Raw genomic sequence first — 24,201 nt, 5'->3', positions numbered from 1 at the left:
AACCTTAAGCTTTCAATAGCCACCATCTCATTGTAATTCAGTACTAGTACTACAGAGAGATGGGAGGCAAAAAAAAGAGGGGAGAAAGAGTAAAAAAGAAAAAGCCAACCTAGCAGCAGGAAGAAATATTTTTTATCCTGCATTATTAGTTTTTTGATTCTCCCCTCACTCCAGGTCTCCTTGAGGCCAGGAAGGTCGATCAGGACAAGACATGGCCACGTGTCTTGAGCATGTAAAGGCTGGAATATGCCACTAACCAGCTAACACTCAGCCTACTGCTTGGCCCACATGGCAAGTGGCTGGAAGAAAGGTGAACGGCATTTTGCCTGGCCTTTTAAATCAATCTTGCCAGAACAGGAAGAATCTAAGAGATCACTCCAGCCAGAAGTTGTTCACCTTTTTGGTAGCAAGCTCCATATTTCATATGGAATCTTACAGAGACCTAACCAACAATGCAGATGAAACTAAAGCTTACATGTAAAAACCAACCACTCAGAGGTCTGGAGGATGCTTTCCAGGAAAAGAGAATGGCAAAGGCTCTGAAGTAGTGACAACCTGAGGTACTTGAGTAATAAAAGAAGTCACCAGGGCTGACACAGTGAAGGGGAGCATTCTGGGGCAAGGGAAGGTAAGAGGGGGCTGGTTATCCCTATGGGGCCAATATCATGGAGTTTGGAAATCCAATGGGACAAGTTCAGCCAAGAGAATAGCATGATCTGATTTGTCTTTTTTTTTTTTTTTTTTTTTTTTTAAGTAATCTTTCTGGCTGCTGTGTGGAGAATGGATTTTAAGATGGCAAGAGTGGAAGCAGTGAGGAGATTATCACAGCAGAGAAAAAAACAGATGGAGGGAAGTGGGCAAATTCAGGATGTGTTTTGGAGATAGATGGGGCAGGACTTGTTGCTGGATGGGATGTGACTGAAAGAAACAGAGGAGTCAAAGATGACACCTATGTCTTGTCATGAGCCCTGAGGTGCCATTACTGAATTGGGAAAGGCGGGAATAAACACAGGTTTGCAGCAGTGCTGCTGGGGTGAAAACCAAGAGAGTTCTCTTTGGGACATATTATGTTTGAGATGCCTACTAGATATCCAAGTGGATATATCAGGTAGGCAGTGAATAAAGTCATCCGGAGATGAGGTGCAAGGTCAAGGTTGAGAATAATCAGTATATAGCCAGTATTGGAGCTACGGAGTAAGAGATTTCACCTGGGGAGAACCTGTGCATGAAGGAGAGACCTAGAGTATTATGATATTTAGAAATGGGAAGAGAAGGAGGAATCTGCAGAGAAAACTGAATTGTGGACAGTGGGAAGGAGAAGAAACAGAAGACAGCAAAATCACAAAAGCATCCCTGGACCCCATTCCCAGAGATTATGATTCTACAGGTCTTTAGCAAAGCCCAGTAAACCTTAATTTTTAAAGAGCTCCCGGTGTGCTTCACCTGTGCCGCAAGTTTTAGGAAACGCTATTACAAGAGCACAAAGCTGATTATGAGACAGGCTTTGCTGCAGTGCTGGCACCTGGACAAATAGCTCCTCCACCAACAAAACACAAACAAGCTATAAGGGACTAAAAATAACCATGTACACGTGCAGTTGAGGCAAATTATGGACAACAAGATACAAAAAGACCAAAAAAACCCAACTGCCACTTCTGAAGAGCTGGGAGCAAAAGCAGGGTACTACGCATGCCCCCTGCACTCAACATCGCCAAAGGGGTGGGCAAACCAACTAAGCCACCCCTACCCTCAGCCCATATAAGGAACCAGCTCGCCCCCCGCTCGGTGAGAGCAAGCAAGGGAGCCTGTCGCTTACCTTTGCTCCCCACTGCTGCAGCAGGGGCCCCAGTAAAGCCTTGCCTGGATTTCTTGTCTGGCCTCTGATCAATTTCTACTGGTTGAGGAGGTCAAGAACCCTGGTCAGTAACAGTTAGTGGAGCCCAGAACTCAAACCCAGCTCTTCTGACCTTTACTTGTTCACTCTTTCTGCTGTTCGTATTCCTTCTCATTTTAAAGAATGAGCCCATCTAATTGTCATGCTTGTATTAAAATACCATCCATTCCTCAAATGGTTAACTCCAGCTACTGCTCTAGACTTTTTGTCTTCTGTCACATTTTTGGAAACGGGTGTCCATACCATCTCTGTTTTCTCACCTTCCACTGATTCCTAGACCTACCATTACCTCCTATCACCCTCTCATTACACTGCTTTGCTCCGGTCAGTGGAAGCAAATCAATCCACTCTTCCCACTTCTTATTTTAACCTGGTGATCACACTGACACCATGGACCACTCATTCCTTCAAACAAATCTCCACTCTCTTCAATCTCCCAGTCCCTCTTCAATTTTTTTCTCCTTAATTTTCTTAATGGCTCCCCTCTGCCCACCCCTTAACCACATGCAGAATTCTACTCATGGTCTGTTGCTCTTTCTCTTCCCCAGCAGTTTGGGTGCTGGGGGTAGGATAGAAAACGTGTAGTGTGGAAAACCACTGAGAAATAAAATGTTGCCTGCCATATCAGTAAACAAAGGATGTTGCAGCCATCATGCCATCACATTACAGCTGCCCAGACAGTGAGCCCCGAGGGAACTCTGGATGGAGACAAATGGGCTGCCCAGTGCCAAGCACATCTGGCAGTCAGCCGCTGCAGCCACCCCCAATGGTGCACCTGAGGAAACTCACTCAGGATGAGAAAACACAGGATACTGGCCCCAGAGGGCCGAGGTGCATATCTAAGGAATGATTTCAGTAAGCCTAGACTCTTGCATCTTCCCATACACAGAAAAGCGATAAATTCCTTAACTTGAAATATCTGGTTTCCTTTTATTAACAGTAATCCTCTGATGTTCCGACTACCTGGTCTTTTGTTGCAAAAACTTCTACATACCCTGGCTTCCCCCTTGGCTCTTCGGAACACTTTTCTCAGCATTTATCTAAAGTCCTCAGAAAGTCTGCTGAATAAAACGTAACTCTCAACTTTTAGGTTGTGTATTAAGACACCATCTTAAGTATTTCAGATAAAATCCTCCTATCTTGCTGATGGAGATCTATTATCCTAATGACCACCTACTTGCCAATGACCTTCAATTCTAATGTTTGATGCTGATCCCTGGGCTTTAGGCTCATAAACACAACTGCAGGATGAAAAGAGTCTGTTGAATGTTCCATGGGTAGTTCCCACATAAAATGATCAAAAACCAAACTCAGTATCTTGTTTTGCACACTAGTTTCTTCTACTCTAATCATAACCTCATTTAATGAAATTACCATTAATTCAGTCACTTTAGCCCAAAATCAACAAAGCCCCAAACGTGGGGTAATTCCTCAATCCCTACCTCACTTCTCCTCTCCTCTGCATGCAAGAAGCCACACAGCCTTGGTAATTTCACCTTCCTGGAATCTCCAATTTGCCCTTTCCCCTTTAACATGTACCATCCCAGCAAAAGTTCAAGTCCCGTCAGCAGTTTCACAGGTTGGCATGAAGCTTCCTTGCCTTGAGTTTTACTTGCCTTTAAATCTCTGTGGCTGAATGGGAAAGTGGGGTGAGGGTTTGAAGATATGACCACATCACCACCCTGCTATGACACTTCAGTGGCCCTAGACCACATCCTGAATAAATCTAAATCTTAGCAGAGAATTTAAACACCCTCTATAATCTGACCTACTTCTCCCTGGTAGCTCCATCTCCTTGTTTTCCCACATAGTTCCATGTAGTTTTTCCATACTGTTCCCATCTTTCTGTGCTTGCAACTCAAACTCTCTCCTTAACCTGAACATGGGGTCTTTAAGTTAACCCTCTTTCTTCCTAAGGAATTAGCTCAGGAAGCATATCACAGACCTTGAGGATCCGTAAGTTGAACCTCTGGTGAGCTCCTGAAACAGACTGTGCTTATCTAACCGTGCTCCCTCAAAAAAACTTGTTTGATAAGTCTATCCTCTCACCAGAGTATAAACTCTTCAAAGGAAAGGATGGGATTTTATTTATTGCTATGCTATCTAGAATATGTAGACAATTATTCATGGCTGTCCGGCACTTCCACACCTTAGTTAGCATTTCTTTGACACTTAACAAGTTTCTAGAATGCATACCCTTGTCCTTACTTATCCTGGTAGAGGGATATTAAACTAATTCAAGAATAATATCACTAGGCTCAAAACGTCCTCAAAGATGAACAAAGATACGTTGTATTTCTGTTTTGGGTTTTTTCATTTTGTTTTGTTTGCTTACCGTCTGCTCATATTATCTGTCAGAAGGTTTCTTCGGTGGAGAAAATGAGAGCTGAATTGAAGTAAAATCTATATCCTCTTCCTGTTAAACTTCCACTGAGGTTTTTAGAGAAATGGCCATTTTCCAGGAAGTTTAAGGTTTATTTCACAAGAATGGCAGATTGAATAAACTGAGATTTCCTAAAAAGGCGGTGGCCATATTTCTACAAATTCTTCTCAGTAACTAATAGTTGGCAATCAATAACATGAAGGAATATTATTTGGAGAATTTTTTCATCATCCACTGTAGGATATGTTGTAAAGTAATGCACTACTACCCAGCAGTCCTCATCTTTAAGGCTGATGTACTCAACTGTGTGCACGTTAAGCAAAGTAGCACAATTTATACCAATTCCATAGAAATAACCCTACTCTGTTCATAGAAGCACAATCTCTTATAGTTCAGTGTTACTCATACTTTCTACTGAAGTGCCCCCACTGGCAGAGGAGGATAAATTCATATCCCCAAGGCATTTATAGATGGAGCCTAAAAAGATGTGGCATGCACAAAATGGCTTTGACGTTTCAAGTTGCATCTTCACAATTCAAGAAAATTTTTTTCCGTAATTGTGTTCATGTTTATATTTTACTGACCTCAAAGGGAATACCACTGATTTTCAAAAAGATGTAGCTTGTCTAGCTTATGGATTCTTATATCCACAGAACACCCCAGCAGTGTGCCTACAGGCTGGCATTTTGAAAGACGTGTGTAGTTAAAAAATGACCAATTATGTAAAATGGTCCTCATTTTAGGCTTGTCCAATGTTTTCCTATGGTTAAATACAGATGAACTATATTTGGAAGGAATATCATTGAAGTGATGCTATCTTCTCATTCTATCCCATCAGGAGTAATTTGTGGATTTGTCCCATTGCTGGTGATGTCAACTGTGATTAAGGTGGTATATGGCAGGATTCTCTACCGCTAAATTACTAACTCCCCCTTTGTAATTCGTCAGTATCTTGTGGAGAGATACTCTGCGATCCTGTAAACATCCTGTTACTCCTAAAACTTTCAGCCACTGGTTTTAGCATCCAATGACACTTGTCTTAATTAACATTACGATAGATGCTAAATAATTTTCCATTTCCATCATTCCTTCTACATTTATTCATTTATTGTAAGGAAGAGCTTTCTCTTTCGAAACCTCCATTTATTTTAATATTCATTTAAAAAATATACCAGTGTAGATTCATGGATTCTTATTTAATGAGTTACAACCATTACGATGATCTCTTTGACCAGTGGCAGCCCCTTCTAGGTGACTGCTATTTCCTTTTTACATGTTCAATTTGAGGAACATTATATAAAATAACTGACTTTACACTTGAAAAATTCAATGTAATGAACAATAAGGGAAGACCAAGCAATTATTTGGATTAAAGAAGGCTAAAGAGATCTCTCAACTGAATGTAAGCCATGATCTAGGATTTGTTACTGTTATAAAGGACTTTACTGAACAATTGATGAAAGATGAATAGGTCTTTAGATTGGATAACAGAATTGTATCAATGTTAATTTCTTGATAAATATACTACAGTAATGTCAGAAGATATGTCTTTAAAAAACATACACCATAAAGTATTTAGGGGAAAGGAAGCATCATGTCTGCAACTTAATCTTAAACAAGTCAAAAAATAAACCGTAATTGTCTACATACAAATACATATACTGATAAACACAGAAAGAGACGATGCCAAAGCGAATATGGTCAAACGTTAACATTTGAAGATTGTCAGTAAAGGGCTTGAGGGAATGTTTTGGTACTATATTGCAACTTTTTTGCAAGTCTGAATTATGTCAAAATAACTTTTTAAAGAAAACCCTATTAGTCACCTTCTCACCCAATGCAGTAATTCCTTCTTCAGTATCACCACCACCAGACATATATCCCTTGCTTGCCTCTGTACAGATTGCAGGAGAATGTGGCCATAGAAATAATGTTCCATAATGGGCATTTCTAGTTGCCAGCTTGACCCCAAATATGCCATCTTAAAACTTAGCTCCCGTGATACTGCCTCTGGCTTTGGAGGAAAAACAGAATAATCTTGTCTCTAATTCCGTGTGGAATCAATTTGAATATGTCTCTAGCCTTTCTAGGCCGATTATTTCCTTTTTATAGTAGCACTACACATATAAAGTGATTTCTTGAATCACCATTACTGCCGTTATGGCCACCTTCATGGGTGTGGGACCAGTATGGTCACACGGGGCCCCATGCTTGATTTAATGGTCTAATACTGATGTCTTGAAATGCTTAATTTTTGAACAAGGGGACCCACATTTTCTTTTCTTTTTTTTTTTTCTATTGGAGTATAATTGCTTTACAGTGTTGCGTTAGTTTCTGCCGTACAACGAAGTGAATCAGCTATATGCATACATATATCCCCTCCCTCTTGGACCTCCCTCCTATTCCCCCACACCCCACCCATCTAGGTCATCACAGAGCACAGAGCTGAGCTCCCTGTGCTATCCCGCAGGTTCCCACTAGCTATCTATTTTACACATACTAGTGTATTTATACCAAACCTAATCTCCCAATTCATCCCACCCGCCCCTTCCCCTCCTATGTCCACACGTCTGTTCTCTATATCTGAATCTCTCTTCCTGCCCTGGAAATAGGTTCATCTGTACTATTTTTCTAGATTCCGCATATATATGTGTTAATATACGGTATTTGTTTTTCTCTTTCTGACTTACTTCACTCTGTATGACAGACTCTAGGTCCACCCACATCTCTACAAATGACCCAATTTCATTCCTTTTTATGGCTGGGTAATATTCCATTGTATATATGTACTACATCTTTATCCATTCATCTGTTGATGGACATTTAGGTTGTTTCCATGACCTGGCTATTGTAGATAGTGCTGCAATAAACACTGGGGTTCATGTGTCTTCGAATTACGGTTTTCATTTTGCACTCAGTACCACAAATTCTGTACCCTGTTCTGCTGCCACCAACCTATGTGGCACCTTTGTGTAAACCGGACGCCTGTGAGAACACAGGTCTTGGCTATAAAACAGCAGCAAGAAAAACCAGCCCCTACCTCTCATGTGGTTGTAGCCATGTTCTGGGGGGCATTCCTGCCTAGTGGAATGTGGGCTGCATTTCAACACCAATCCCCTTCCTTGGCTAGATGCTCCTGTGTAGTGTGCAATTCCATCAGGAGGCCTGGACTCTCAGATCTCTCAGTAATATTCACAGAAGTTAATTTCAGTCCAAAGGGAAGAAAGATCAACCTTTGGCCAAGTAGACAGTATTTTATTTTCTCTTCACTCTGGCCACATTCTTCCAAGAGAAGAGGAAGAAGGATTTTAAACTTTTGTGCAATTGCTACCAGGTGCTGAGACTTGGTCATAACATATTTTCCATAACCTCTGAACAAATTCCATGTTCTGAAAAGGAAGGAAGGGAAAAGTGCAGATACAGCTGGAGGCCTTGGGGGCTTTCAGGGCCACATGCTGCACTTGGCAGGGCTGTGATGACTCACCTAGTCCCGATTCCCTTTAGACCTCCTCTTCATTGCAGTAAACATTAGGAGTACCACGCAAGCCAGGGAGGACAAAGACGGTCCTCGTAATAACAGCATCCTTGTGAGCTATGGATTGGCCAAAAAGCCAGTTGCCATGTTAGTCCCATGGCACCATCATGACACACAGCTCACAAATGCCCTTTCACAGAACCATATCCAGCACTGATAGGGTTGCCTTTCAAACCAAACAAACATCTATAATACAAAGGTGATAGATAAGGCTTCCTACTAGGCTCAGAGGTCGAGACAATGAGAGTAATGCAACGGAATCTTAAAGCAGGTTACCATCTAACAAGGGAAAATCAATCCACAAATAACTTCAAGATAACCATGATTCTGGGAAAATGATAAGTACCATGGGAGAAGCGCTAAAGAAATGCTAGGAGAGCTCAAAGGTGGATATTTAGGTTTTATCAATTTGGAAGCTGGAGATGCTGGAGGGGACCTTTTTCTAAGGGCTCAGTTGGTACGTCAGGCTGCTGAGGTCAATTAGTATTAAGGGATTTGCTAAACTAGGTTTCATAAAGGACACAGCATCCACAACAGACCTTGGATGTAGGAATTAGGTGGGGAAAGGCAGGAGTGCGAGATGGGGCTGGGAATACACTCCAGGAAGAGGAAAGTATATGAACACATCAAGGAAGAAGAAAAGTCCATGTCCCAGAATCTAAGCTGTCCTAACTCAGCTTGAGCCCAGCACGCTTGTACGGATATAATGGGTAATAAGACGGAAAACGGAGGTTAAGGCTGACTGAACACCAGACAGACGTGCCGATGTTTGTTTTTACATTTAATTTTGCCATCAACAGGGGGCTATGGAGAGTTTTTAACAGGTGAAACTATTTATCAAAGCCATGAAGCCAAGATCCATAACTGAGGTCTAGGTGGATATCTCCTCTAAGTTCTCAAAAAAGATACTGCCCTCCCCAACCAAAGCAAATTAAAATAATACTGTTTTCGCTATGGGCCTGTAATTAGGTAGGGAGTTTCATAGCTTTTAAATGAGATTCTCTAAGTTCTTCACTCATTCTTGGCACGACTGTATGATATTTTAGGAGTGTCTCAAATAAGCCATCTATTTAAATTATATTCAGGATGCATCATGTTTTATAGATTCCTTTTCTTAAAAAATCAACAGAACAATGGGTTCCTGCTGCGTTTTATCCCAAGTGGCCAACTTGCTATGTGACTATAACAGTCCAAGGTTTCCCTCATCCCCCCAACCCCAACTCCCGTATTGAAGAAAAGGCTCAGGTGTTAAGAAGAGTTTGCCGGGGACTTCCCTGGTGGCGCAGCGGTTAAGAATCCGCCTGCCAACGCAGGGGACACGTGTTCGAGCCCTGGTCCGGGAAGATCCCACATGCCGCGGAGCAACTTAGCCCGTGCGCCACAACTACTGAGTCTGCCCTCTAGAGCCCGCGAGCCACAACTACTGAGCCCTCGTGCCACAACTACTGAAGCCCGTGCGCCTAGAGCCCGTGCTCCACAACAAGAGAAGCCACGACAATGAGAAGCCCGTGCACAGCAACGAAGACCTAACACAGCCATAAATAAATGAACAAATAAATAAATAAATTTATTAAAAAAAAAAAAAAAAAGAGTTTGCCCGACCAAGGGGTGATGATAGAGGCCAAACATTTTGTACGCAGATGAAGAAGAGGGAAAAACGGCAACAGCTAAGCAGCCAAATGTTCACCCATGAGAATAAACAACTACGAATAATTGAATATTCCTCCTTTTCACAACTGTCCAGCGGCAGAAATAACAGATGCCAGAGCAGCCCGACTTCCTCCAGCGTGACTGAATCAGACAAACGAGAGGAGGCCTGTGGGAGCCACTCCCTGCACGTGGACTCCTGCCAGCTTGTTGGGGGTGAATGTGGGTTGCTTTATTTATTTATTTTACCTCCAGAAAATCACTTTGAAATGGAGCCTCAGCTATTTCCAGCCCCAGGCGATTGGATGGGCAGCCAGCATCTCTCCGACACAGGGTGGAATTATTAAGGAAAAGAAAATGGTTTAAGATGACAGGCACTTTGGCTACCACAACAAAATCTGTACTGATTTTTTTGTGGCCACTAAGGCAGCAATGAGTCATGATGTATATATAAAAATATATATTGTATATATATAATATATAATAACATATATATAAAGTATATATATTATACATATGTATTATATATGTGTGTATGTATATGTGTATATATATATAATAACTTGACCACGTGGAGGAACTCAATTTCTTCAGAAACAGAATAGGAAAGCCATCACTGCTTTCCTCAAGGAAACGCTCAAAGGCACATGAACATCTTTCTATGATGGTTCTCAAACTCCCATTTAATAGAAAGCAATCAACACGGCTTGGTAGCAAGAGCATCCAGGGAGGGTGAATGGATGAATATAAGATCTGGTTCCATGTCTGCTGGGGGACCTCTGGTCAAGCCACCTACCCTTTCTGAGTATCACTTTCTCAGCTATTAATGATGACATTGGAGCTATGGGTTAAATCCGTATTTCCCAAATAGTGCCTCCTAAAGGTGTTCTAAGGGTCTTGCTACTCAAAGTAGGGCCCACAACTGGCAGCATCCGCATCAGCCAGGAACCCTTAGACATGACAGAACCTCGGACCTTGGACTGGACACACCAAATCATTTTAACTGAATCATCTACATTTCAATCGGAACCCAGTTGATTTGCATACGTTTTAAAATTTGAGAAACACTGCTCCTGGCCAAGCTGTCCCAAAGATACCTGATCATAGACTCACCTGGATAACTTCATACAAACACAGCTTCCCTGGTCCTTCCTCAGGTCTGGGGTAGAAGCCAGGAATCTGCATAGTTAACTGATACTCCAGGTGGGTCCATTTCAATAAAAATGAGTGACATAAATAAAATAACTGTGTCTATACTGTTTCCCTTTAAAATCGAATGATCTCTGAGCGATACCATGCCAGCAAGCTTCCTGGTGTTTTTATAGAGATGAGCTAACATGATCATGACAAGACATCCCTCAGCTGATGGCCCAGATGCCATGAAGGTTTTGCCCACTGCAGTTCTGGAATTGTTAAATTGTTAATGGATCATTGGTTAAATGCAGTAAGCATAAGGAGCTCTGATGTTGAACTACAGTAATTTAATGAATCATATAAAAATGATACTAATTTTGCAAAGTCCCCTCACGATAACTGTCAGATTCGTAAGCTACATTCATATATCAAAATCCTTATTTAGCACATGAAGATGTCTTTAGCACTTCAAACACCAATCTTAAAAAGCAGAAATATCGTGACAATTATGTCCAATTTGGCTTTTCATTTATTGGGAATAAAAGCTATCCTCATGTGCAATGTGTTATTTGCTGGGAAGTGCTTGCAAATAGCAGCGAAAAATCTCTTATTTCAGGAAAACATGAAAGTTATACAAAAATAAGAAGGGGTGTTTTTTTTTTCCCTCCTGCAAGCAAATCAAAAGAATTCCAAGCAAGGTCCTAAAGGCAGTTTTTCCTCTCCACTTTCGATGCCAATAAACATAGTTAAATTTCAGTGTACGTTTTAATGTATACTGGTCCTCAAGTCAAATGCAATATTTAATGACAAATTATGTCTTGACTTGCATAAATAATTTTAAATAAAGACTCTGTCACTTGCTACATAGAAAGAGATTAAAAATATATTGTAAATATTAGAGATTATATTAAGCTAACTGCATAATACAGGCTTTAAGGATATATATATTTTTTTACTTAAAAAATCACATCTTCATCCTATTCAAATGTGCATATCATATACATAAGAATGACAAAATGATTTTTTTAATCCCTGAAGAGATTTGCAAGATTAGTACCACAAAAGTATCAGCTGACTCTAAAAAAGTAGGAAGTGATAGAAAAGTGTTTTCCATTTTTTTTTAAAACATTCTGTGATCCTATCATACTTGGGAGAGTTGGATACCTAGGGCTGCCCTAGAATGGACTTTTAGAGTCTACATATCCATGAGCCACAGAAAAATCACTAAGGCACTCGAAATGTAATTCAGTTCAATTAGTTTAAGTATTAACACACTTACTGGTGAATGTTGCTTGGGCTACAGAGGATCAAGTATGCCATAAAATAATAGCCAATGATTGATAAGAGTTAACACCATGTTAGGTGTGGTTTTAAACACTTTATAGTTATCAATACTTCTGACTCTTCCAATAACTATGAAGTCAGCACTCTTTTATCATAATATGAAGACACAGAGATGAATCGATTGTCCACCATCACAACACTAAGTAGTGGATTTAGGAACTGGAAACCAACAGGACTTCAGTATCTGGGTTCTCAGCCCCCAGGGTACACATTTATCAAACTGGAAACTCTAGGAGCAAAGGCGCATGGCAGAGAAGTGAGGGTGAAACACAGAACATTCAAGTGTTTAGAAGGATGAAGTAGAGTGTACACGATCAAAGCCTATGGGAAGTTAACAAAATGGGTCTGAGCCATTCTTTGCCAAACTTTATAAGCAGGGGGAAAACCTCTGGAGGTTTCTAGCAGGCACGTGACAGTCAGGAATGAAGTGAGCAAGTATGGAGATGACAGAGACTGGAGACGGAGAGATTAATGAGATGCTATTTATAGGAATTCATAGAATAGGTCATGTGGGGCTCAAAGAAGTAGAGGAAAAAGAGGAAGGGGAAAGTGACACTGAGGAGAAGGAAATCAAGGGAACTTGTGTTGAAATTCCCTACGCGGTTTTGCCTCTCCTTTCTTCAGGATCCAGAGGATAATCTGCCTCACCCTGACCAGGATCAAAATACTGGGTTGGCCAAAAAGTTTGTTGAGGTTTATCCATAAGATGTTACAATACAATACCTCGGCTAGCCTAGGCGAGGCCATGCCAGGAGCACAAAGCTGGACTTGTTAAGGAAGAATAAAATCAAACACATTCCCTTTCTCAACTGACCTGTCAGAAAGCATCTGTGGGCTAAAATTAACTAAATAACAATAGGAAAAATATTTCCCATGGCTCTTAACATCAAGAGCACAGCTTGCAAGGTCCTCCTTGGTCTCCTAGGACCCAGTCAACAGCCAGGAAAGAGCCTCCCAGATCACCAGGATAAGGAAGGTGAAATGCATATGCTGACAAGGAGATTTCATTTCCCAAGAAACATAAATGTCTCTGCAAAGAGCAATTCACTCCTATTCTTAATCCCTAAACCATCAACATCTGCTACAAAGAATTCCTTGAGTCCTTAAATAAATCCCCCTTGTCCCGTATTCTTCAGGGCATTCTCAAAAGCAGCATTAAAAAAAAAAGAAAACAATAACCATCTCTGCCCTCCATCTCTTTGTTGGGGGAGGGGTAACACTCCTGGGCTCACAAAGGAGATTTTATGGGGACCCATGGGGTGGGTAAGATACATTTAAGGAGGAGAAAGGAAGTTGGTGTATTTCTAAACATGTTTGAGATGATAAAAACGCTGATGCAGAAACATGATAAAGAAATCTTAGACTCTCCTGAAAGGCAATCTTCTTTCTTTTTTTTTTTTTCCCCTCAAGCATCTTTTTTTTTTTTTCAGTTCTACTTGGGTCAAAAAAATGCAGTTTTAAAGCCCATTTCCATGTTTTAAGATTCAGAGGAAGGAGGTTTAACAGGAGGCTATAAAACTCCCTTAATCTTTAATGTCTTATTTTCACAGATTTGCTGGCGAAGTACAGTAAACAGTCATTGCTCAACTTTTCTCATCAACGCCCCTTGAACTGTGTCATTCATGATGAACAGCAGAATCCATTTGCATGGGTTTTTTTTTTTTTTCTTTTTCGGAAACCATTTTTCCTGGTATTGTGGAGGCACCTGCGTTCTGGCAACCTAGGCAGAATCTCTTAGCCCAACTGATTTGCTGATTGTCTTTTCTAGGGGAAATTATCAAACGTTTAAAATACAATTTTAAAAGAGTGCATTGAGTAGAGGTGGAGACAGTTCTGCTGGTGTCTTGCTAGCCTCTCATCCCTGTTCTGCAGAAGCACCTGGCCTGTCCAAGTGCTCTTCGGCTCTATGCAAGGCTAGTCTGTGCTCCTACAGGACAAGAAGGTCACCCAGAATATACTCACAGGCTATGCGCACGGAGGCCTTCCTGCTCTTGGAGGTCCCCAAGTGGCTCCACGCGACGCACTGGCACCAATAGTCCTCGGGCCCGTGGAAGTCTTCTACCTGCTGCCTGGTGACGTTGATAAACACCTCCCGGACCTTCAAGCCTGCAGAGGAGATACAACCAATCCACTGAGGCTGGTGTATTTCTCAAACGGAAAGTTAAGGCCAGCCCAACCTCTTCCTGTTAATGAAACCATTCTGGTTTTAATCAAGGTGAAGTTTTAATTACTTTGACAATAATATATTACGGCTAATTAAATTCCAACAGCTGAGTAGGCTGGAAAGAACAAGTGTAAAGTATCATCGGCCAATGTGGTTCCCATACAATAGAATCGTTTTCACAGTACCTTGACACCATGCTTTCTGTCTTCTTTTTTAGCTCTTATAAATATTTTTTGTTCTGTTTGTTTTTTCTTGAATTTTTATTGGAGTATAGTTGATTTACAATGTTGTGTTAGTTTCTGCTGTACAGCAAAGTGAATCAGGTATACATATACATACATCCACTCTATTTAAAATTCGTTTCCCATATAGGTCATTACAGAGTACGGAGAAGAGTTCCCTGTGCTCTACAGTAGGTCCTCATTAGTTATCTATTTATATATAGTAGCGTGTATATGTCAATCCCCATCTCCCAATTTATCTCTCCCCACCGCTTCCCCCCTCTTTGTCTTTCTTGCTGTAAAATCTACCATGAAGAAAGTAGCACCAAATTAATTTCTGGGATTCTAGAGGCTAAACAGTCCTCAACAAACCAACCCCAGGGACATAGTTCCAAGTGCTTCGAAGTGCTCCCACCCCTGGGTATGGCAGCAGGAGAGGGTCACTATAGACGAGTGGCTTAGAATAACGAGGGGACAGCAAACATGCATGGGACGGGTGAACAGCTGGGAATCCAAGGAAAAGCCAAAAACTCCCGACAACAAATGGGATGCAGGCAAGTTGAACTAAGTTGGTCTTGAAGCCTTGAAAACCCAGGAAGGTCCCTGGAGCAAGAGAATGAGGGGGTGAAGAAAAGAGAGGCTTTCACAGAAAGAGGGGTTAAGGCTACATCTGGGAAGTGAGATAAAAAATGACAAGGTCAAGGTCTTCGTTTAATTACTACATCTTTGCATTCCCATCTAATAGTTAAAAAATTTGCCTGGTGTTTCTTACTGAGGAGTTTGAGTTTCTTCCAAACCTCCAGCCATGGACTATCAGCCTTTCTTTCTTTGGGAAGGATAGCCACCTCACATAAAGTGCCAAGGAGGAAAGGACGCCCTCCTCACCAGGATCAGTTAAATCACCACAAACAGGGGAGCAGCCTTTGTAATCAGCATGCTCTCTCCAGCTAATGGGCACCTGCCGAGGCTGTGCCCTGCCCCGAGACAGGCAGCATGGGAGAAGGAGGCGATGCTTACTGAACTCCACTAAGTGCCCAGCATCATGATAAGCCTTTAGCCTATTCCCTCTTTACATTTCCGCAGTGCCCTGACGTAGCAGAGGCTACTGTATCCCCACTTTACAGAAAAGAGAACTGACTTAGAGAGTCATTTGTCAATAATCACACAGCCTGTAAATGCAAGATCCAGGGTTTGAAGCTAGATCTGTTTTACACCCAAACCAGCACTTTGCACAGGTCCCTCATAAAAATTCGACACTGTCCTGGTACTTTAGGTACTCATACATAATTATGGAAATAAGACTAATGCATGGAACATTTAAGGAAAAATTAGGTGCATAACTATGGTTTTTCCTGTACGTTCAAAAGGAATTCAGGGGACAGAACCATCAGTATAGTCAAAAGGAGGCAGGGACTCTTGGTGGAGGAGGTGGAATGTGATTATATCCCGGGTGCTGGCAGGATTTAAAGAACAAGAACGGAGGTGGATTAGTCAGGCTGGGGAAACACTCCCCTCTACCCAATCAATAACATGTTATTTATAGTGTGTGATGAGAGTTTTACGGCCACATCAGTCACCACGTACACAATCTGAGTTAGACTTCCTAAATTTGTAGGAGGTACCGCATATAGAAAATCATCTTGATGACAGTTGATAATTCACATTTCTTCTGTTTCTGCAGAATGCAGAAGCATGCCTTTTACCTGTCAGAGACGTAACAGTCCTGAAAGTCATCTCCTGCGTCGAATAGGAAAGAAGCCTTAGAGGGGTTTTTATTGTTATTGTTGTGGCTGCTTTTTTAAATTTGCACTTAAATAAAAGAGGGAATGAGAGGACCACGAGAAGGGGGAGCTGGCAGGTGAAGGGAAAGGGAAAAGGAAGTAAGATTACAAAAAAGTTTGTGAGGACAGAAAGCAGACTGGAGCGTGACACCCATATTGGACATTTTAAAGTTAGGCTGCATAAACAAAAATAAGGAACTAGGCTGTAGACAAGAGGACTTGGTTTATATTTCACAGCTTTGATTTGAGACAAATGGTGGATGATCTACTTTGAATAGTGCAAGAGAGGAGAGAAAACCCTAAATCAGCACATTCAGGTTCCAGGTGGAGTAACTTTGATATGTCTGAGCTCCCCTGTCATGTGATGGAGAGACCTATGAAGCAAAATACGCCAATCATGTGGGAATCAGGTCTCACTGAAGAAGCATGATAAGCTTAGAAGGTCAGAACTGTGTTCAAGGTAATGTGGAATTTATATATATATATATATATATACATACACACACAACTTATACATGTGTGTATATATATATTATTTTTTTACTTTCTCCATCTTATAATATCTAAACCCATCAGCTTTCTCTAGGCTGCAAATGAAGATAAATACCATCTCAAAATGGTTCAAGATCATCATATTTATAAAGCAGAGAGTTCCCCATCCAAACCTTAAAATGTGCTATGATTTAATCCAGGCATCACGGTGTTTTAAGGGTACCTGGGGCCTGTTTTAATGAGCTAAGGTAAGACACTCAAACAGAAATGCGCATCATGAAAGAATAAGTTTACACTCACAGATCCCTAGAAACAAGAGGCAAAGGCACCCAGGGCCACAGGGGGAAGCACCAGGGTCAGGAGGCACAGGGGGCAGGGGGGAATGTGGGCAAGAGCCTTTATTGTGGTTTCCACGGGAAGGAATCAGAGAGGCAGGGTAAAAAGATTTAGAGTTGGCAAGTTTGCATCGTTTCAGTGGGCTCCGGGACAGAAAAGCTGTCCCTACTTGTCTGGTACTGGGTTAGGGCAGGGGGATGTGGGTCAGCAGTATAAGAGCTTGATGAAAGAAGTGGTTGGGGGTAAAGCTCTGGATCGGTTGGTTTGCATATGAAAGGCATGCTCTTGGGCCAGCTGTTTGCTATCTCTAGGAATTAGCCAGCCCTGGGCAGGGCAGTCCCCCCAGGGTCAGCAAGACCCTAAGATGTCAGAGCATCAAATACAAACACTTGAAAACACGGTTATTACACATGGACAACCACAGAATTGTTTTGGAAAGCGTAACAGTAGGCCACAGACCCCCACCACGAAGGTCAAAATTGATCTCACCCCATTCATCTCAGGAAGTCTGGCAACCTCTCATTCAGACTAAACACAGCTGAAAGGAAATTGTTGAAGTCACGGTTTCAGCATGACGATGGCTCAGTCTCAAGTCCCTCACAGAGGTTCCCCATGGGTTTAGAGAAGCAGAATGAATATCAACCAAGTATTATCCAAACACAGTGTATTTTGCTTCAGGTAGCATCAGCGTATCAGGTTTCTTTAAAAGGCCACAAGTGACTTCACTACCCCCCCCGCCACCACCATCCCCACCCCCACCAAAAAAGTATAGTGTCTCTCTGGATTAGGCCTTTTTCTTCTAACGTGAGGTTTTTAGCCTTGTCAAACCATCCCCTGTAGGAAAACCTTTGGGAAATCATAAATATTTTGTCTCTATTATACTTTGCTCCACTATAACAAATAACTATTGATTAAAATAAAAATTTTAAATAGTATATTCTCTTGCAAATCTTCACTATTGCTCTCTCTAGTGATGTATTATATATATGCATAAATATATATATATACATGTAAAAATGTATGTGTGTGTATATACACACACACACACACACACACACACGAGAAACCACACTTGAGAAGCATCCATTTAAAACGGCTCTATTTCAGGACACCTCCACCCACCTCCTGCAATGAAGTTCATCCAACAGTGTTACAGAGATAACCATCTATTTCTCCATCTCAAGAGATGGCAGCTAACTTATTCATAGGAAATGCTACAGGGGAACAAAAATCCCAGGCAAATAGAAGATAGCATCTCATAAATAAGACTAGCATTGTACCTGATAACTTGTGTAACTAATAGGCACGGAAAAGTCCAACCCTTTAAATTATTGTGCGATTATAACTATCAGCCTTTGTTATAGAGGAGAGTCCTACAGAAGATAAAAATATGACTATGGAACCGAAATGCTAATAAGCTTTCTACGCTGTGGATGGTTGAGTTGTAGAGAGACGAATGTTGGCAACGGATGAATAATTGCTCTGCATGTACTAAACATAACAGAGCAGCACAGAACTTCATCATTTGTCAGCTTTATTTGTTTAAATGAGAAAAATGCTGACAGCACTTATTGCTATAATCCCCTTATTTATCAGATAGGAAACACCAGTTACTCTTAGCAGGTCTAATCCTGTTGGGAGAATAAAAGGGAATTTTCAAACTAATTGAAGGTATATGTTTCACTGTTCAAAGAAGAGAAATATGGAAGAAAGGAGGAAAGAAATGGAGAGAGAAGGAGGATGAAAATTATTTATTTCTGGTCAACTTCTAATAAAAGGGCTCTAGTCCTAGTCCTAACTTATTCTGTAGAAAAGAAAAGAGTTCCGGAATAGAACTTAATATTCGGCACCATGCCAGCTGCAGAAGAGTGCCCACTAACAGCTGTCGCCCTGCCTTTGAGCTACTGCTTATTATCACACTTCTACGAAGCCCATCAGGAGCACCCTGCCGTGGTTATTGCTGCCAACCAGTTCTCAGATGCACACTCATCACAACTTGATGTCTAATCTTTGGAAGTTCTCTGTAGTAGGATACTCGGCTTACTAAAGTAAATAACTAGATTCAAGAAAAAAGATGAGAATCCCTCTTCCTCCTGTCATATTCCCAAACCACACCAAAGCAGTAAGAGGCTAGCAGACTAGGCTTTGGTGAACTGTTTTCTCACCCTAATCGCTGCGCCTGTCTCCCTGGACCATTTTAGTCCAGTGTTGTTTTTTGGTTTTTTTTTAATTTACTTATTTTTATTATTTATTTATTTTTGACTGTGTTGGGTCTTCGTTTCTGTGCGAGGGCTTTCTCTAGTTGTGGCAAGCGGGGGCCACTCTTCATTGCGGTGCGCGGGCTTCTCACTATCGTGGCCACTCTTGTTGTGGAGCACAGGCTCCAGACGCGCAGGCTCAGTAGTTGTGGCTCACGGGCCTAGTTGCTCCACGGCATGTGGGATCCTCCCAGACCAGGTCTCGAACCCGTGTCCCCTGCATTAGCAGGCAGACTCTCAACCACTGTGCCACCAGGGAAGCCCTAGCCCAGTGTTATACCTACTCCGTGCCTGGTTTTTTTGCACTGTGATGTTTCATGATTGGGGATTAACCCAGAGAATGAGTCTATGTAATTAGCTTCCACAGACAAAGCCCCAAAGAACTATTCTAATACAACTTCATGAGTAGCATGGGGCCTTGCTCAATTTGGGGAGAGAGAAAAAAAAAAATCAAACAGCCCGTGAAAAGTAACCATCTCCTATTCAAGAGCCTTCTCTAATAGACCGTCATCTCCTTAGGTATGTCAGTACCTCTGATGCCTGGATTTGGCTCTGAGATAGCCCCACCTTACTCCACTGTTTCCTAAGAAGACGGAAAACAGTCCACTCAGCTGGAAGAAGTGAGTCCACCACTTACATAAGGAGATGTTTTTCATTTGTCTCTTACTGGCCCAGGTTTAGAGCCTAGAAAATAGGCTTGAACAATAAGTTCCCCCATATTTTGAATAACATATTATCATTACTGATTAATTATTATACCATTTGTATGGCCCTTTGCTTTTATTAATGTCATCACATACATTATCTTATTTCATCTTAAAACCATGCTATTATTATTATTATAATTATTATTTTGCTGCAGGTTCCATATCATAGGAAATAGATCAAAGATGTCATACAGTTTACAACGTATATTATTTTCGAAAAGTTGTATTGAGTGCCTCATATGTGCTTGCCATTTTGCCAGGCGTTGAAGATACTGTGACAAAGTCAATGATCAAGATTCCTGTCCTCAAGGAGCTTGCAGGCTAGATGAGGAGACACTTCAACCTGTCCCAATGTGATGTGACAGTTGCTATGACAGAAGCACAGACTGCTACAAGATCACACAAGAGGGGCTTCTAACCTCTCCAAAGCATCACCAAAAGCTTCTGGGAATGGCTGCCATCCTACCTATGACTCGAAGGCTCCGTCCTCACCCAATATTTAGCTCAGTGTCTAGGGCGAGGCTCTGGTAAAGACACATGAATCTGATCCATATTTGGAGTTTTAAAAACTTTGAGATACAAGAAACCTTTTCAGGGAACTGTGCCTCCATTTCTTGGGGGAGCTTAGATGTCTTCAAGCCAACATGCCACTGAAAGTAGCAAATTAAATGTAGATAATTAAAAGGCAGAACCATATTTCATTTTACCGGCAGATGCTTAATTAGGGCTAAACGTCTTTTGCCACTTCATCCTAGCAACAAGATTAAAATGTATTTTGATAAAAAAAAAAAATAGTCCTCCTTTGAAAGTGCACAATGCCTAATGAATACTCTTTAGTTTCCCCTGGATAATAACCGCTCCACATATTCCTCAGAAGCACTGCAAGTTCAGTCTTAAGTACAGAAACTAAGAACACACCCAAGCTCTCCAGTTTCGTCCTCACCGGAGATTAAAATTAATCAGCACAGAGATGTCTGGCAGAGGAAAGCAAATTAACTCGGTAGTGTCGTCTGATAACAGAGAGCAGGGCAACTCAAAAGGCAGAAGTGGAGAGGGGAGGGTTAGTTAGAAGACAGCACCCCCTGAATGACTCACTCAGACCTCATACTCACAACTTGTGGGAACCACACTCATGATTTCCAACCTTGCTGCCCCAATCAATGGCTTTCCATTCCTGCAGTCACTAAAACTACTTCCGGTTAGTAGATCATCCCCTGAGATCAGGGCATACATCCTACCAATTCTATCTCCCATGGTGACACCAGGGGCTCTGAGGATAACAAAGATGAAATGTAAACTGAGGGAGTGAACCACAGGCAAATAAAATGTCATTCTACGAAAGACAATGATTTACCTGTTAATAGTACTAGCCCCTTTATCTTTTTGGAACTGTAAAAGTTCATAATTTTCTCTTTGTTTTTGGAAGCATAATCACCAGCCACTTACCCCATTTAAAAAAAAATTGCAGTTTTATATTTATCATTTTGAAGGCTAACCTTGATAGCGTAACTTGCTATACACCAGACCCTGAGCAAGGTATGTCATGTATATTAGGTTCTACGACCCCCTGCTATAGTTCCATGGGGTAGATATACTTGTAACTGCCATTTCATACATGGGAAAACCGAGGTGAAAGGGTGCCAAGGAACGTATCTACCTGAACACGTCTGTAAATGGAGAGCCAGATCTCAAAAATGGAGGTATCATCTTGCACTAATATCCATGCTCTTGACCACGAGACCATCTTTCTTTTAATATCCTTATAATTCCCACTTCAAATTAGAAAAAAAAAACCAAACATTTAAAATGTTGTACGAACAAAAAAGACTATAAAAAAGTCCAAAGACACTCTTCAAGAGTTTAGGGTTTAGAACAAATCTCTGGCCAATACCAGAAAGTTACTAAATTGCATAAAGTGGTTAGCTGCCTTCTATCTCTGCTATGAATGAAATGATAGTAAACGGTCTCTACCTTTTTGTAGGAAAGGCTTAAATTAGACACAAGGTCTTCATGCTCTGTCACAAATTTTTGTAAGGAATTCATAATATTTTCCTGAAAACCTTGTTAGAATATGTCAGTCCTCTCTGAGCAGCAGTGACGAACAGTATGAAATCTGGGGTGGGGGTCAGAGAATGTTTCTACAGTTGTGGGTTTTAAACCCACAAACTGTCAATGGAACACTTCAGAGATGGATTACTGCTGTGTTCTGCGGTCTCAAATATATGCTTCCCAAATGCACCTTGGTGATTTGTGAATCTTTGAAGGTAACTTCAAATTAATGGTTTTCTGGAGGATACTATATTCACATCCCCATCACCAGCGAAGTTCTTAGATACAAACTTTAAAGATTTAATACATTTTTTATTCTACCCTTCTCCCTTTTCTCAACACAATCCATTAACCTTTTCTTCCCAGAGAGTGACTCCAGTTGTTTAAGGAAATCACACACAATGAAATCCCTGAAATGATATTCTTTAAGAAGAAAAATTAGTTTACTGGAGTTGAGACTTTTCCCGTAACACATTGAAATACGCATTATTTCACTCATTAGACTTCGGTATCTCCAAGGTAGAATAAAAACCATGGAGGCTTGGAGCCTTGTTAAGGGAACTCCATTTTTACTGAACAGTAAAGAAGTGGTTTAGCTTATTGATAACTCAAGCTTCCCACAGGCTACATTATCCTGATTGTCAAGGATGGGTTTTGCTGGTTGTTGCTGTTTTTCTCTGTGTGTGTGTGTGTGTGTGTGTGTGTGCGCGCACGCGTTTGTGCATTACTGAACAATCCACCCCTTTCTCAGGGGCATGATTCCTGAATTGGGACTGCCTCTCAACTCCAGACGTTAACAGAGGAAAAATACAAGGAAGAAGACTTCCCATATTTCCAAATGAAATGAGGCAGAACAAATGAACGAGGATCGCGCGGCTTGTGCAGAGAACTAAAAGTGTACATTACTAAGAGGTATAGCCATGTCTGTGCAAACACAGTAACTCACGTCAAATAAATTGTGCTTTCTGCAGGAAAGAACTCTAGCTCTGGGTTTTCCAAGCTAAATTGCATGAAAACATACAATCCTTTTTCTTCTTATTTGAACTGTTAGATGACGGGGCCAAATTGCCAGAAAGACCAAAGGCAGTTTGCAGCCTTTAACAACTGAAAGGACTTATTGTTCCAATTTGGAAATACAAAAGATTCTGTGTCGACTCCCAACACTCCCAGGTCCTATGTATTTCCCATTAGTTCTGTGAAGAAAGAAAACCTGTAAGTAAAAAGAATCAAAGCTCCCTAGGATTTTAGAAATAGAGACCATGTTGGCCAAAGATATTGAAGCAGTTACTTTCAACTTCTTAAAAGAGCATGGAACATTCTCTACCTCTGGTCAAACGTGGTCCCATTATCCTTGGTCTCTCGGTATCATTCACTCCCCACTGGAATGGCAGGAATTATTTTTCAGACTCCATCAAAAGCCATTAAGGCTGTAAAGGTAGTCAATCCCTGTGCTCCAGCGCCACGCTGAAGAACCCAGGGGAAGTAATGCATCTATTTTTCAATACCTGAGGCCATTTCGTTTCCAACCTTAATTACACTTATGCATTAGTTTTGGGTCTAATATCTCCACTCATCTTGCTCCAGTTTCCACTTTTCCACTACTACTACAGAGCTTAGGAAACATAATTGCAGTGTGTGGTAGACAGTGATTTTCATTAACCACACAGAAGAAAAACAGTTTTAGGGAGAGACATTTCTTTCCTATTGACTCAGTCAAAATGACTTGGAAGAAATGGTTGTGCTTATTAAATTCTTTTCCAAAAGGTAGCTGTTAAAATTCTTTCTCAACAGCTTATTTTTTAAATCGGTGTATAATCTCTTCAGATTTTGTCGTTTATGATTTTTATTGTTCTTCCCAGTTCCTTTGAAATTTGTGACTTTTATTGGCCTTATTTTATTTTATTTTTTTACAGGAAGCAAAGAGGGGAGTCTTTTACATGGAGGCAGAGAAAGTAATCAACGCTGCTATCTGCAAGACATGGAGTTGCCCAGCAATGCTAAGGGAATTAAAAGGGAGAAGCAAGAACAAAACAGAATGTTGTGAAATTACAAGAGGGTAGAGTGTTAAATTGGCCTGCAATACTTATCAAGAGGTCTTTAAATGAGAACGGATATAGGATTTTCTAGCAGTGGTATAAAAAAATAGTTGATCATTTTTCAATGTTCTTCCTATCTTTTATTTGGAGCAGTTTACCCTAAGGGGTTCTGCTATTTTAAGTTCATTACTGGGCAAAATCTAGGGCAGCAATGTCTGAG

At 41.1% G+C, this 24,201-nt stretch overlaps 1 protein-coding gene across 1 annotated transcript in view; it reads right to left on the bottom strand.

Moving 5' to 3' along the window:
* The window catches only part of UNC5D (unc-5 netrin receptor D), a 288,529-nt gene that overhangs the window by 231,775 nt on the left and 32,553 nt on the right, over positions 1-24,201 (bottom strand). The window contains exon 3 of the mRNA XM_036838629.1: positions 13,900-14,043. Within this exon, the coding sequence (XP_036694524.1) occupies positions 13,900-14,043 (144 nt within the window). The remainder of the gene's footprint in view (positions 1-13,899; positions 14,044-24,201) is intronic.

Source organism: Balaenoptera musculus, chromosome 21 (genome assembly GCF_009873245.2).
Source record: "Balaenoptera musculus isolate JJ_BM4_2016_0621 chromosome 21, mBalMus1.pri.v3, whole genome shotgun sequence".
NCBI classification, from domain to species: domain Eukaryota; kingdom Metazoa; phylum Chordata; class Mammalia; order Artiodactyla; family Balaenopteridae; genus Balaenoptera; species Balaenoptera musculus.
Note: the sequence above shows the minus strand (reverse complement) of the source record. Positions and strands in the feature narration are given on the sequence as shown.